The sequence below is a fragment of the Lycium barbarum genome, chromosome 10 (genome assembly GCF_019175385.1).
Source record: "Lycium barbarum isolate Lr01 chromosome 10, ASM1917538v2, whole genome shotgun sequence".
Taxonomy (NCBI): Eukaryota; Viridiplantae; Streptophyta; class Magnoliopsida; order Solanales; family Solanaceae; genus Lycium; species Lycium barbarum.
Genome location: NC_083346.1, coordinates 96,149,906 through 96,165,413, shown reverse-complemented (window position 1 = coordinate 96,165,413; position 15,508 = coordinate 96,149,906). Strand labels below are relative to the sequence as shown.

General features: G+C 38.2%; 1 protein-coding gene across 2 annotated transcripts; it reads right to left on the bottom strand.

Moving 5' to 3' along the window:
- Positions 1–204: 204 nt before the first annotated feature.
- On the bottom strand, positions 205–14,060 carry LOC132613769 (pyruvate dehydrogenase E1 component subunit alpha, mitochondrial-like). 2 transcript variants are annotated; one of them, XM_060327987.1, is made up of 9 exons: positions 13,633–14,058; positions 11,728–12,105; positions 11,063–11,142; positions 10,306–10,383; positions 2,223–2,318; positions 2,062–2,133; positions 1,834–1,887; positions 1,662–1,727; positions 205–510 (listed from the first exon to the last, which is right to left on the bottom strand). In XM_060327987.1, the coding sequence occupies exons 1-9, from the start codon at positions 13,922–13,924 to the stop codon at positions 466–468; spliced, it is 1,161 nt and encodes a 386-aa protein (XP_060183970.1). In that variant the 5' UTR covers positions 13,925–14,058; the 3' UTR covers positions 205–465. The 2 variants fall into 2 exon arrangements, with proteins under 2 accessions (XP_060183970.1, XP_060183971.1); XM_060327988.1 differs by lacking the exon at positions 1,662–1,727 and having other exon boundaries at positions 13,633–14,060.
- Between the last annotated feature and the right edge of the window lie 1,448 nt (positions 14,061–15,508).

Here is a 15,508-nt window from a genome sequence, read left to right as displayed (position 1 = left end):
CATTTCAAGCAAACCTGATCCAATCGTAAATCAACTTCCTTCTTACCTTCACTCCCTACCTCAAACACCAAATAGCAAGCACAGAATACTTCATGGCTCTTCCCTCAAATAAAGAACTCTAACAAACATTCAGACGCACCATGATTAAAATAAATTGAGGTAATAATGTTAAAAGAGTACCAAACAGCACAAGCTGCAAATACGTGGTTGCATGCTCAATTTTATTGCTATATGAAATTGCAATCGTGTACAAAAAAATTCATAGGCCAAGTATCTGCAGCAAGAGCCAAAAAACATAAACAAAGAACCATTTCCTACAATAAAGACAAGCCATTTCAATATTTATACGCAATCAGAAGAAACTCAAGCCTTTGTCATCAGACATATTGCTCTCTTGCAGTTATCTCTCTCTCTCTCTCCAGCATCCAAGCAACACAATCAAAAATTGCAACCATATGCTTTGCCTCATGGAAGTGTGGCTCTGACTTCTTTCCTATCTGCTCCAAAGACCTGAAAAGCATACCCCCTATCAGTCTGTCCATTTAAACATTCAGAAGCTAGTGATTCACTCAAAAACAGACTTGTCCTTCAAAAAGACCATCTTTTATAGAACATTCTTTATTTCTATTACTCTGTGTAATAACAATTTCCACCTCCCTGTTACAAAGCAAATCACTTTTTTCTACTGTACTATATATGTCACTTCCCAAACCTAAGTTTCGCTCTGCTACCAATTGATATAGGCCAAATTAGAAAGCCTAACTCAAATGACTAACCGATAATAAGGAGAACAAAATATGTAAATCAATGTAGGACAAGTTCTCTCTCCTTTTTTTTGTCTTTTGGAGATAAGGAAAGTTTTATGTGGGACAAGTTCTCTTTCAATTTGCTCATAACGATCTCCCTTACTTGAGGACCAATAACTGTGTTTGCCACTCCAATATACCGTACAATATTATTCTCACATGCTCTTAAATTAAATATTGAGGATCAAGCTTGAAGTATTGGGGAGAGGTGATTAGACAGGACATGGTGCAGTTACAGCTTACCGAGGACATGACCTTAGATAGAAGAGTATGGAGGACTCATATTAGGGTAGAAGGCTAGTAGATAGTATCGTTTATCCTTTCATATTATTAGTCGCATTATCACGATATAAGTTCTTGTGCTTTGATTTCTGCTACTATATGTACTTTGATTATCTTATTTTATCTGTGATAGCTACTGCCCCTTTGCAAACTGCTTCATCATGGCTTAGTCGCTTTCGTTATTTTCATTTCCATATCGCTTTGAATTTCTTGGCCTTATCTGACCTCTTTTTATGCTTTCTATTGAGCCGAGGGTCTTTCGGAAACAGCCGTCCTACCTTGGTAGGAGTAAGGTCTGCGTACACTCTACCCTCCCAGACACCACGTTGTGGGATTTCACTGGGTTGTTGTTGTTATTGTTTTTTTGGGGCGGGGGGGGGGGGGGGGGGGGGGGGGTGAGGGTAGCTTTAAGCTCTCTAACTTTTTTTTTTTTTAACAAACAGGCTCTCTAGCATTCTTAAACTACTTTTATTACCATTACGACAATTAAATGGCTGTAATTAGAGTTATGGAGGTATCTTCTATTAGTATAGTATAACAGGGGTAAAATGCTGGATGAAAACATGTGCGCACCGCAACTCCAAACCCTTTCACATATACATTGGTGAACAGTTCAGAAGGGTCAGGCATGGGGCTCTCCTGAAAATAAATATGAGCAAATCATTAATCAGCCATTATGCTTTAAGACAATTTCTACAATTCTAGAATCATGACGAATTAGAAAAAATGGCATCATTCTTATCACCTTTGCTTTAGCAATGGCTTCATCTACCACTTTCCTCTTTTCTTTCTCGATATCCTGGACAGGAGAATAAGCAGGAAAAAGATAGTTTAGCAGCATTTTATAGGTCAAGAGCCACACTCAATCTGTTGTTGGTTATATGGTTTACCAGGTTTCAAACTTCATTATGACATTAAAACTAACCTATATGGTTTTCCAGGTTTCAAACTCCATTATGACATTAAAACTTACCTTCAGCTCCTTCTCAGTGGCTATATCATGGGCTAATATGAGTTTCCTAATTCTCTCAATAGGATCACGTTCCTGCAAAGTTGAAAGATAACTTTATCAAGATACTTCACGAGTCATCTGCAAGTTCAGATATGTCAGAAAGTCTAAAGAATATTATTAACCTGTCGAATGCCACTAATCTCGTCACGTGTACGGTAGGTGCTTCCAGGATCAGACATGGAGTGACCATGGTACCTGTAGGTGTCCATTTCAAGAATCTGGACCAAATAAAAAGGGCAAACATCAAATTGCCATGATATGGAAAGAATGAAATCAATAGATTGACTAAACAAATTGAATTTGCAACAACTTCAACAAACAATGACATGAGCAAAAAATGAAATAAAATTTTGGCAAAATACATGGATAGCTCTTAATGTTACCACCAACTACCAGATAGACACTTTAACTATCCTGGTGGCACATGTATGTCGTGACACCCGAAGAACAAATCAAAAATTTCACGTGTATCGCAAGATAAAATGAATTAGCACAAAATAAAATAACTAAAAAAAAGAGAGAGAGAGAGAGAGAGAAGGTCCAAACCCCAGGTCTACTTCATCCTATACCATCCACAAACCAAAATAACAAATTAAACCCCATCATAGAAGCAGCAACAAAGAAGATCCCAACAGGACAAACCTGAAATCATAAAACTTTAAAAGCTCTAACAGAACCTTCCGCCATAACCTCAACCCCCCCCCCCCCCCCCCCCCCGGGCTCTCCTGCTTTCTTCATTTCTAAATCTTAAATTCATCCCTATTCACCTTCAACAAATCCATCTTCCAGCTTTTCTATAAAATCAAACCAATACTTTTCTAAAAAATATTCCCTTTTGTAATTTTGAGTTCTCAACAAAACCCACTTAATGTTTATCTTCAAATTCCCTAAATTTCTTTCGATCGGTAAAGCCGGAATCAGACAAGAACTCACTGGAACCTTCAACCAGAAACCGATTTTCCAAACAGGGATTAATCCAACTGGAATAGGTGAAGCCTGAAACACTGTGAGAACTGAGGCATCAAAGGCCATGGATGGTCTCTTGTGAATTACATGGAAGCTTTAATACTTCGCGTTTCTAATTCACGAAAGGACTGTTGTATAGGTGTAGATCAATTAGGCACAGGTGCAGATATTGTGAAATGTTGTATCGTCACTTTGATTTATGCGCTGTTCTTGTTAACAAGAGTTCTTATATTAACCAATTTACTCAGTGTGATGTTTGGAATTAATGCTTGAATCTAGTTTTTACTTATATGTGGTTCAGTTGTAGTGTGCACTCGCTAGCTTGTTCTTGTTGCCCTTTGTTGATTTGGTATTAATGACTAAGATTGAGATGTTGATTTGATATTGATGATTAAGATTGATAGCTTAATTTTAGGAATATATTGTATTGATGTGAATGATTAGGAATTGATTGTGTAATATTGTCTTTCCTTATTTAGTCTTAGAACTCATGTATAAGTACCCATTCTTATGGATTGTATATTCATTCAGAAATACAAGAAGCGCTTTCTTCTTGCTAAAAATCTTCATGGTATCAGAGCCATTGCTGCCTTTTTGAGGTGAGTTTTCTCCTTCGCAGCACTAAGGTTCCGTGTTTTATCAAAGAGGTCGAGTTTTTCTCTCTCTTTGTGGCTGTCCGCACAAAAAACTCCTCCCGTTCAGTTCGTTTCTGGATTATTTTTCTCTGTTGGGTCGCTGGAACATTCTGAGCCTATCCCTATCAGTTTTGATTTTTTTCCGATCACCGGAATTAGGATAAAGGAGGAGGGTTGCCGAGGGTCAATCGGAAACAGCCTCCCTACCCAGGTAGGGGTAAGGCTGCGTACATCTTACCCTCCCCAGACCCCACTATTGTGGGATTACACTGGGTAGTGACCAAGACCGGAATTAGGATTCCGGCGTGGCAGCTAACTTTCCGGCGATTTTTTTCTGGAATTTTGTTTTTCAGTTCTCGGGTCATAGGCCTATTCTAACCCTTCCCCTCCAGATAATATGGGTGACACTACTTCTGGAGAGACTTTGTCTCAAGATGAAGTTCAATATCTTCGCCGTCTTCTGAACAAACTTGGCTCTTCTAATGTTGCTAGCCCCAATTATGTGCAGTCAGGTATTGCTTTTAATGCTCAGCTTAATTGTTGGATTATTGATTCTGGTGCGAATAGACACATGACAGGCTCTTCTAAAGGCCTTCAAAATTACTCTCCTAGTCCCAAAGGAGATTATGTCAGAATAGCCAATGACTCCCTAACCCCTGTCTCTGGAACAGGTTCAATCTTTTGTACTCCTGATATTACCTTATCATCCATTCTTCATGTGCCTGATTTTCCTATTAACCTATTATCTGTTAGCGCTATCACCAAAGAACTAAACAGTAGTGTCAGATTCTTTCCTGATTATTGTGTTTTTGAAGACCTTCATACAGGGAAGAAGATTGGCAGTGGTAGATTGCATGATGGCTTATATTTGATCGATGAAACTCGAGACTCTGGTCAGGCCTTTTTTGTAGGAAATAAGGATGTCAACCGAGAAATAATACAGTGGCATAGACGGTTGGGACACCCATCTTTTTTTGCTTTAAAAAAGTTATACCATGGTTTATTTTCTAGAACTGAGTTTGAATCTTTGTCTTATGATGCATGTGAATATGCCAAGCACACTAAAAACTCTTATCCTCTGAGTGACAATAAAAGCACAATTCCCTTTTCGACTATTCATTCTGATGTCTGGGGTCCTACTCAAACACTTTCTTTGTCTGGTAGTCGATGGTTTGTTACTTTTATCGATTGTTGCACTAGAATGACATGGGTATATCTGTTAAAAGCCCAAAGTGAAGTTTTCTCCTGTTTTAAGTCATTTCATAAGATGATTTGTACTCAGTTTGAGGCTAAGATAAAGATATTTCGAACTGACAATGGCACAGAATACATGGATAAAACTTTTGGAGCTTACTTGGAGTCTTTTGGGATAATGCATCAAACTAGTTGTCCTTATACTAGTGCACAAAATGGGGTTGCTGAAAGAAAAAATAGGCATTTGTTAGAAGTAGCAAGATCTCTTTTGTTTACTATGAATCTGCCGAAGCCTTACTGGGGGGATGCCATTCTAGTAGCTGCCTACCTTATCAATAGAATGCCACTTAAAACTCTTAATTTCCGGAGTCCTTTAGAAGCTTTAAAGGGTAAAAATGACTATACTGTTCCTCCAAAGATATTTGGGTGTGTTTGCTTTGTTCACGCTAGGAACTCTGGGAAACTTGAACCTAGAGCTCTTAAATGTGTTTTTATTGGGTATTCTCCAACACAGAAAGGGTAAAAATGTTATCACCCTCCTTCTAGGAGATTCTTTGTCAGTATGGATGTTACCTTTCGGGAATCTGAGCCCTATTTCAGTATTACACCATCACCTCTTCAAGGGGAGAATTATAAGGAAGAAGAGATGGTTTTTCCTAGTTCTATTGTTGAAACTACTGCCACAAGGGAAAGTGAAATTGGAGAAAGAATTCAGGGGGAGACTATTGAAACTACTGCCATAAGAGAAAGTGAAAGAATTCAGGGGGAGACTGTTGGGCGTTTGGATAGGCCTGATTTGATTACTTACTCAAGGAGAAATAGAGCAGAAGAAGCCATCATGCAACCTGCCGAAGCCGAACCTTCTTCTTCTGGTGAATTATCTATACTTCCCAATGAGTTAGATTTGCCTATTGCTCACAGGAAAGGAGTCAGATCTTGCACTCAACACCCTTTATCTAACTTTATTTCCTATAATTCTTTATCGCCCTCCTATAGAGCCTTTTCCTTGTCTATTTCTTCTGTGTCTATTCCCCAGAATTGGAGGGAAGCTTTTGCAGATTCTAAGTGGAAGCAAGCTATGATGGAAGAAATGAAGGCCTTATCAAAGAATGAGACTTGGGAACTTGTCGCATCACCACCAGACAAGAAGTTGGTTGGTTGCAAATGGGTCTTCACTGTAAAACATAAAGTTGATGGTTCCATTGAAAGGTTCAAAGCAAGATTGGTGGCTAAAGGATTCACTCAGACTTTTGGAGTGGATTATCAAGAGACATTTGCTCCTGTTGCAAAAATGAATACTATTAGAATTCTTCTATCTTGTGCAGCTAATCTTGACTGGGACTTGCAACAGTTTGATGTGAAGAATGCATTTCTTCATGGAGACTTAGAAGAAGAGGTGTACATGGAGATTCCTCCTGGTTTTGGTACTGAACAAAGTCAAGGAAAGGTATGCAGACTGAAGAAAGCCTTGTACGGATTGAAGCAATCTCCTAGAGCTTGGTTTGACAGACTCTATAAAACAATGATCTCCTTTGGTTACCAACAAAGCAATGCGGATCACACCCTTTTTATACGACATTTAAAGGGTAAACTCACTCTTCTCGTAGTTTATGTTGTGACAAAGAGGAGATGACCCGATTGAAGAAGTTGTTGGCACAGGAATTTGAGATCACGGATCTAGGAAAATTGCAGTACTTCTTGGGAATTGAAGTTGCTAGATCAAAAAGAGGAATCTTTATTTCTCAAAGAAAGTATATTCTGGATCTCTTGAAAGAAACAGGTATGACAGGTTGCAAACCAGCAGAATCACCCATTGAAAGCAATCACAAACTACAAAGCGGAGTTGGAAAGTCAGTTGATAAAGAGAGATATCAGAGGCTAGTTGGAAGACTCATTTATCTCTCTCACACTAGACCAGACATAGCCTATTCAGTCAGCCTAGTGAGTCAATTTATGCATGATCCTCGAGATCCTCATATACAAGCTGTCTTTCACATCTTGCGGTATCTGAAGTCTGCTCCAGGAAAAGGTCTACTTTACTCCAGACATGGTCACCTCCAAATAGAAGCCTTTACCGATGCAGATTGGGCTGGGTCTTTAGATAACAGAAGGTCTACATCCGGTTACTGTACACTCGTAGGAGGAAACTTGGTCACTTGGAGAAGCAAGAAGCAAAGTGTAGTTGCTAGATCAAGTGCGGAGGCAGAATATAGAGCTATGGCCCAGGGTGTTTGCGAACTTTTGTGGTTACAAAAGTTACTAGAAGAATTGAGATTGTCTGAAAAAAGGAAACTTTCCTTGTATTGTGACAACAAGGCTGCAATCAGTATAGCTCGAAATCCAGTCCAGCATGACCGAACAAAGCACGATGAAATTGATCGACACTTCATCAAAGAAAAAGTCACAGGTGGTGTCTTGAGTTTATTCCACGTGTCATCAGAAAAACAACTAGCTGATGTGTTTACTAAAGGCCTTAACAAACGGACTTTTCATACACTGGTTTGCAAGTTGGGCATGTGCGACATCTTTGCACCAACTTGAGGGGGAGTGTTGATTTGGTATTAATGACTAAGATTGAGATGTTGATTTGATATTGATGATTAAGATTGATAGTTTAATTTTAGGAATATATTGTATTGATGTGAATGATTAGGAATTGATTGTGTAATATTGTCTTTCCTTATTTAGTCTTAGAACTCATGTATAAGTATCCATTCTTATGGATTGTATATTCATTCAGAAATACAAGAAGCCCTTTCTTCTTGCTAAAAATCTTCACCCTTTTTTTCTGAATTATGGAGTGCTAATAAGAATTTATTGATTCGTACTCCTGATAGTTTCAATAGTTTACATGGTGGTGAATGATGTAGTGTATCTGTGGACAGGAATGTGTCCTAGAGGATATTTATTTAGCCAAGGGAGGAGGTGGGTCAGTGTTAATGGAATGGATAGATTGTGTAATTTAAGGGTAAATAAGTAAATTCCTGTATTTTTAACGGTTGAGATAAGTACAAACCAACGTGCTAAATGGAAATTGTATTTCACGTGTGTAAGGTTTGTGTACGCTCTACCCTCCCCAGACCCCACTTGTGGGATTACACTGGGTATGTTGTTGTTGTTGTTGTCGTCAGGTCAGATCAGGGTGAGCACAAGGCACACTTAGGGGTCGTTTGGTAGGAGGATAAGTTATCCCATGTAGATGGGATTGGGTGGGATTACTAATCCCACCCTTTACGTGGGATTACTAATCCCACCCTTTACGTGGGATTACTAATCCCACCTTATCCCACCTTTTATCCCATCTACATGGGATTGGATTGGGATATCAAAAAGGTTATCCCACCAACCAAACATAGAATTAATTCCAATCCCATTGGATTAATAATCCAGCCCCTCCTATACCTCCTACCAAACGACCCCTTAATCCAATAAAAAGTATCTATAGGGTTACCTTTAGGGGCCTGGGTCTTTGACCTCGGGTGTGGCACGGTTGTGTCAAGGATTTGGCATGATGACCTTGTCATTGGCCTATGTGCGGGTAAAATCAACATGTGGAACAACGGGGGTGGCATTCTTAACAACAAGTTGTATGGAAAAGTCGGGTGCGGCGGGCATACGACATGGCATGTCATTGGTGCCGAGCGGCATTGACATGGGCACTATAGCGCGTGCTGGGTTCCAAGGTCGGGCAAAGTTGTGGCAAATCAAGGCAAGTTAATGGCAAAGGCAAGGTAAAGAAAAAGTTAAGGAATGGCACGGCTAAAACAAGAGTTGGCACAAGAAGGTTGAAACTCGATCAAAGCATGCACAAGGGACACGATACTCGCATTGGCAGTGGCCATGCGGCAAATTCATGGGCAGCAAGTGCACGGCCATGGCATATGCAGGAGGCGGTGTCAAGGCGCGAAGGCTTGGCGCCAAGCAAGCCTTGGGCGCACAGCAGGCAGTCAGGCAGCAAGCACATGCAACGCAGTTGGCGGCTTCTTTTGTTTGTAACTGCCTGTAGCCATGTGACATTATCCTTGTAGCCTTTGAATTTGAAATTTAAATGTCCTAAGCAGTTGGCGTTGTCAACTGTTCATTAGCATCAGATTTCTCCTTTTAGCTTTGGACTTGGACAGATTTTGGGTGTGGGAATTTCGTAAGAGAATTTCAGAAGGCGAACTACAAAGAAACGTGAGAGTTTCTAAAAGTGTTCCAAGTAGAAAAGGGGCTAAAGCTTAGGGAAGTCTTAGAGCAGCATTGCTTAACTTGTGATCTTGTAGAAGTGGCCTATGGTCAAAATGTGATCATACCGAGTTTCCTTTTTGTATTGTGTGATTAATACAAAGGTTGGGAATTTTCCGCATTGTTTTTTGTTCTTTACTTTTGTTGCAAATTGGTAGTGCGGGACTCAACTGCCGCACAGGGACAAACCTCAGGCACAAAAAATTTACCCCCGTGACAGCTATGATAGCAAAGGTGTCCATCGGTGGAAACTTTAAGGGGCTATCTATGCATTTTACCTAAATTTTTTGAAAGAACTGATGGAACTAATTTAGCATTCAACAAACAATGACATGATTCTACCATAAAACCACACTATTACCGGAAAAAGATGGATATGCATCATAATACAAACTGGTAATGGAAGGATTAGTTATCAGTAATGTCAGTTCTTTTTGTGAATCACAAAATTCAAAGTTTCTCTTAAAGAAAAAAGGAGCAGAGAAAAGAAAAGAATTATCTCTAACAAGGCGATGAACTTTCTTATGCTCCTAAAAACTATGAAATGCACAACCATAAAACACGGAAAAGCACCATGTCAAAACAATAGAATGTTTTATGGAAATGAAGAAAATACAATGACTGTTAAGCCATCTGATTTGAAAGGTCTAGCATCTCATCCGTATCTTTCCAGCCACTTTCCTCCTTTCAACATTAAAAGAAGTACTAGCATAAATATAGTGGAACACATCTTTTCAAAACTTCTCTTAAAGAAGAAAGGAGAGCAGAGAAGAAAAGAATTATCTCTGGCAAACCGATGGACTTTCTTGTGCTCCTAAAGGGGGCCTCTATGACCATGAAACACATAGGTCAAACAAAGAATCAGAAAATACGGAATAGTATCACGTCAAGAAACTAGAATTATGTAAAAGAAGACTATATCGCGACTGTTAAGCCATGTGATTTGAAATGTCTAGCATCTCACATTCAGTTCTTCTCATGCCATGCCACTTTTCTCCATATTACTTGTCTCAACCTAGCCAATCATTTAAATTTGTGGAAATATCTATGAAGCCCCAAGAGTATCTAATATCTAGCGTTTAAAACATCTTTCGCCATACGTACACATGACCTTTTATCACAAAAGAAAGTGTGAAATGAAACTGCATATCAATCCTGGAATTTAGGCATGCTATGTTCTTACAATTGGTCCATTCTTGAGGACATGTTCCTTGGCAAATTTGCATGCTTGTTTTACGGCAAGGGCATCCATACCATCCACCTGTTTTGAAACATCAAAATGAACAACATTGTTAGCATACTCTTAAATCCTTTCTGAGTCTTTTTATCAATTCTCACTTAGGATGATCACATTGGGTCTTTATCTTGGCAATAGGAGAAAGTTTTTTCCTTTCTTTTTTTTTTCCCCCCTACTTTTTTCCTTCTATGTTGGAGATGTGGGTGGCAAAGAATACCAATGTTTATGATACAAACAAGAAACTGTGTGAGAGGTTACAAGTACCGAGTGGATTAGTTGAGGTGTAAGAAAACTGCATAATTTTTCTATGGAGTTCTAAAGCATCTTGCTGAACCAATAACCTAATAATGATGGATTATATAAATGTCTTATGAATATATTCACAATAAAACAACTACAGGGTTAAAGAATTTCTATTCTAACGTTGACATTAATGGTAAAAAATGAGGAGAATGCTGCTACTCTTTCTATGCTATATTATCTTTAAGTTACGATAAAAAATTACAGTTGCAAAAGCAACATTTTAATTCTCATCTAACAGCATATATTCCAGACTTCAAATTGAAGAGAAGTTGGTCATTCTAGACATCTTATGTCAAATGTTGTCTTTGGTACCTACTTAACACATAAAGTAAAAAAGGGAACATCTAAATTATGTCTACAAATCATAACAATGGATTTGCAAGATGTGACTGAGTGTTACCTTTAAACCAGGAACATAATCCCCTCTTTTGTAATAGGCTGAACTCTTTGCAGCCCTCCATTCCGCTGTCCCCATTCCATCTGCATCAACAAAAGCAATCACACATAATACTAGGCGCTTAGCCACAATTTTTTTTGTAACAACTTATATGAGGAACCAATAAGTTTTTTCTTTTCATGAACATCAAATGCTATTGTAGTACTAAACTTGCACCACAAAATATCAACAAATCTACTACTCCACTTCATTAGAATATAAAGCACACATACATTTATACTATTCCTTGTTGTAGTATTGTTAAATCCATCGTTATGTAACGATGAAAAGCCCCATGTTGTGTAACGATGGATTTGGTGCGATCGCATCGTTATCTTTTTTGCTTCTCATTTTGTCTTTGCTTATTATTTAAAATCTTATTTTATCCTTTACCTTACCTTTTTATAATAGCTTTACCCTGTACCCTACTTTTCTTGTAGGTTTATCCTTCAAATTGTTGATGTGTGGCATTACGTAACGATGGAAAACGATACAATCTATCCAAATTCTATATTCATCAAAACAATACAGTACAACACAACGCAACACAATACAATACATTATGAAACGATATATAACAACCATCCAAACAAATACAAAACCAGGAAAAACAGTAGTATAGTTCTTACAATGATTATTCTCGCAGACTAGAATGGCAGGCAGATCCCATAAAGCAGCCATATTCAAAGCTTCAAACAATTGTCCTTGATTAGCAGCACCATCACCATACATCGCAAAAGTAACATGCTCCTCTTTCGAATATTTCTGCGCAAATGAAAGTCCAATACCTAAAGGAACTTGAGCACCTACAATTCCATGACCTCCATAAAATGCACTCTCCTTTTTATAAAAATGCATCGAACTTCCTTTCCCTTTAGAACAACCATCTTTCCTCCCCATTAACTCCGCAAATGACTCATGTAACCCTCCACCACGTGCAAGGAATATACAATGATCTCTATAAGCCGTAATTATACAGTCCTTTTTCGTAATTGCAGCTTCCATACCTGACAAGTAGGGTGGCAAAATCAGCCCATGAAAACATGACCCGCCCAATTATTAGCTCAGCCCATAAAAAGTTGGGTTGATGTGCCGCCCAAATTGACCCATGAGAAATCTTGTAAAAATTGTTTCAAAAAGACATTTTTCTTATTTAATATGTTATATATAGCCATAATAAAGAAAGAAAATAGTTTATTCGGTACTAAAAAATTATTAAAGAACAAATAAAGGAACTAAAACTTAGTAAAAATTGAGTGTGTTGGGTTATGATCCGCATTTTAGCCCATTTCAGCCCAAGTAACTTTTGGGCAGGTCAATAACACATCCATTTGTGAACTCAGCTCATTTTGACCCGCCCAATTTGACATCTCTAATGACAAGTGAGGGTTTTTCAATAGGTGAAGCACCTCCACGAAGTGTGGAAACGCTAGAGATCCTCCAAAATATACACCTTTTGAAAATATTTACGCCACGTAGCTCAATATACAACATTATACAATATTATACCTGGTTGGGAAAGCATTATACATAATGTATCAACCTTGTACAAAGTGCATAATAGTGTATAAAGGGTGTTTACACACAAATATGGCTAAATCGGGCGTTTATAAACAAAGTATGGGCTACGTGGCATAAATATTTTCAAAAATAGATGGGCTACGTGGCATAAATATTTTCAAAAATAGACATAGGGCGTAATTTCCCTCTATGTCTAATGGGAAAGAATATATACACGATTTAGCTCCGTTTTTGGTTTAGCTCAGTTTTTCCTTAATTACCCGATTTAGCCCAGTTTTTCCTTAAACACCTCTTATACACTATTATACACTTTTATACAAGGTGGACACATCGTTTAACGTAAGTGTATATGTTGTATAATGTTGTAAACCGTGTATATAAGCACCAAAAAGTTGGTTATGCGAATGTAAACTGAAAATATGAATATGTAGGTATAATATATTACTCCCTCTGTCCCAATTTATGTGGCACACTTTACTTTTTAGTCTGTCCCAAAAAGAATGTCAATTTTCTATACTTTTAGCTTTATGAGATTGATTTACAGACACACAAATATCTAAGGCTTGTTTTGGACTACAAATGTCAAAAGTCTTTTCTTTCTTTCTCAAACTCCATGCCAAGTCAAATGGTGTTACATAAATTGGGGTGGACGGAGTATGTTGGGTTGTATAATATTATTTGCTGGCACCCATGCTACAAGAAGGCTAAATGATGCAGTTGGTTAAAAGGTGAGTTATTTACCCAGAGGACTAGGGAACATTTCCCACTTAATGTATTTTTTCCTTTTTTTAGCGGTTTTGTATGTTGATATTTTGTTGTCTTATCTTCTCTTGCATTTCTGCATTGAGTCCATTGGAAACAGCCTCTCTAGCCCCCAAGAATCCAACAGCCTCTCTAGCCCCCAAGAAGGTAGAAATAAGGTCTGCGTGTGGAATCACACTAGGTATGTTGTTGTTGTTGCCCCTGGGCGTAAATATTTTCAAAAATAGACAGCATAATTTTCACTTGCATACCTATAGCAACGGCTTCTTGTCCATCGTAAAGGTGGCAGAAACCACGGATGAGTTTGGCTTTGTAAAGCGAATCTGCTGCTATTTCCATTCGCCGCATTAACGCCATGTCGTTGAAGAATTTCATGAGTTCCTTAGGGTTTGTTTCGACGGCGCGTGAAGGAGGATCGATTTTGTGTGGGGTGAATGGGAGGCTTGTTTCTATGGTTATGGTTGCCGAGGAGAGGTGGCGCGTGGAGACGGTTAAAGGTTTTAGGAGGTGATTAATCGCCGTTCGATTTGTCGATAACGCCATCTTGATCGTTCAATTGAGACACTGTGATTTTGTAGTTGAAGAGGCAATGGAGAGGGAAACGGAAAATGTCACAGCAGCCTACTGAACCGGGAAAGAATTCTACTTTTTCCTTTACCAACTTGTTTTTTCAATTCTATCAATTAATTAAATTAGTTATCCATAATAACAGCATAAAACATTAAGGCCTCATTTGTGTTCATTAAGATTAAGACGTCTGAATCTGAATGCACATCTAAATGATTAAGATGTTGTCTCTAGGTCTGAATATTGAATGATTAAAGACTGTTTGTTTTTCAATATTTGAATGTGCATAATGTATTTATTTAAACATAATAAATATACAATTCAAATTAAAAAGTAACTAACTAGTAGAAAATAAATACAAATTTAATAAAATAAAATATAATTTGATAAAAAAAAATAAAACATTTATGTTCACTAGTAATGGTGGAGATGTTTTGTGGTCGTGGTAGGTGGTGAGTGGGGGTGGAGGGGTGAGTGGGTGGTTGGGGTGAGGGGTGGGAGGTAGTGGGGGGTGGGGTTCGTGGTAGGAGGTGGGGGTAGTGGGGAGTGGAGGTGGGTGGTGTGGGGTAGGGGGTGGTGGGGAGTGGGGAGTGAGGGTGGGGTTGGTGGTGGGAGGTGGAGGCAGTGGGGAGTGGGCGTGGGTGGTGTGAGGTAGGGGTGGGTGGGATTGGGGTTGGTGGTGGGGAGTGGGGGGTTGGAGTGGAGGGTGCGTGGGTGGTGGGGTGGGGTTGAGGTGGATGGGTGGGGTTGGAATGGAGAGTGGGTGGGGGTGGGGTTGACGTGAAGGGTTGGGATTGGGGTTGGAGCTGGAGCTGGTGATAAAACATTTCCATACAAAAATACCTCTTAATGCTATTAAGACCTTATTTAAGATCTTAATGATTAAGACCTATTCAGACTCAATAAGTGCTTAGATCTTAATGCAAACAAATGCACTTAATGGCTTAAAGTCTGAACCATTCAGATTCAGACCTCCAATAAGTGCAAACAAATGATGCCTCAAAGCTCGTTTGGAAAGCCACCTGGTAATTGGAATTGGTGTAATTACTACCCTAGTAATTACACAGCCTTGTAATTATACAGCCTTGCAATTACAATGACCTGTTTGTTTGTCATAATGTAATTACAAGCGTGTTGTTTGGTTGCACAAGTGTAATTACACAGTTAGTTTAATTTAAAAATAACATTTGATTATAAAAAATTTAAAATTAATATTTAAAAAATATGTACCTTTATAAATGATATTAAATTAGTTATTTAATAATACATTGTTTCTTGAAAATATGTCAATTAATAATCATATATTTGTAACTACTATTGTAAAAAATAATTGATATATAATTTCAAATTAATAATATTTTTATTTTAATTGATTATAAAACTTAAACGCATACCTTTTTTGTGAGAACATCGTGGGATTGGACGTTTGACAAAAAAATAAATTATAAATATAATGTCATAACGTTATTCAAATGTTTGACAAAATTCTATCAACTGTAAGTGAAAAATAAAATCGTGCAATGTCAAATAACAAGTCAATAGTACTAAAGCAAATATTTT

Bases quoted from the DNA above. Each gene is read 5' to 3' on its own strand.
- LOC132613769 (XM_060327987.1), bottom strand. From the start codon at position 13,924: ATGGCGTTATCGACAAATCGAACGGCGATTAATCACCTCCTAAAACCT. The intron at 12,106-13,632 runs GTATGCAAGTGA...CCTACTTGTCAG, and splicing joins ACAAGAAGCCGTTGCTATAG to GTATGGAAGCTGCAATTACG. The intron at 511-1,661 runs GTGCGCACATGT...TATGCTTTTCAG, and splicing joins TGAAAGGGTTTGGAGTTGCG to GTCTTTGGAGCAGATAGGAA.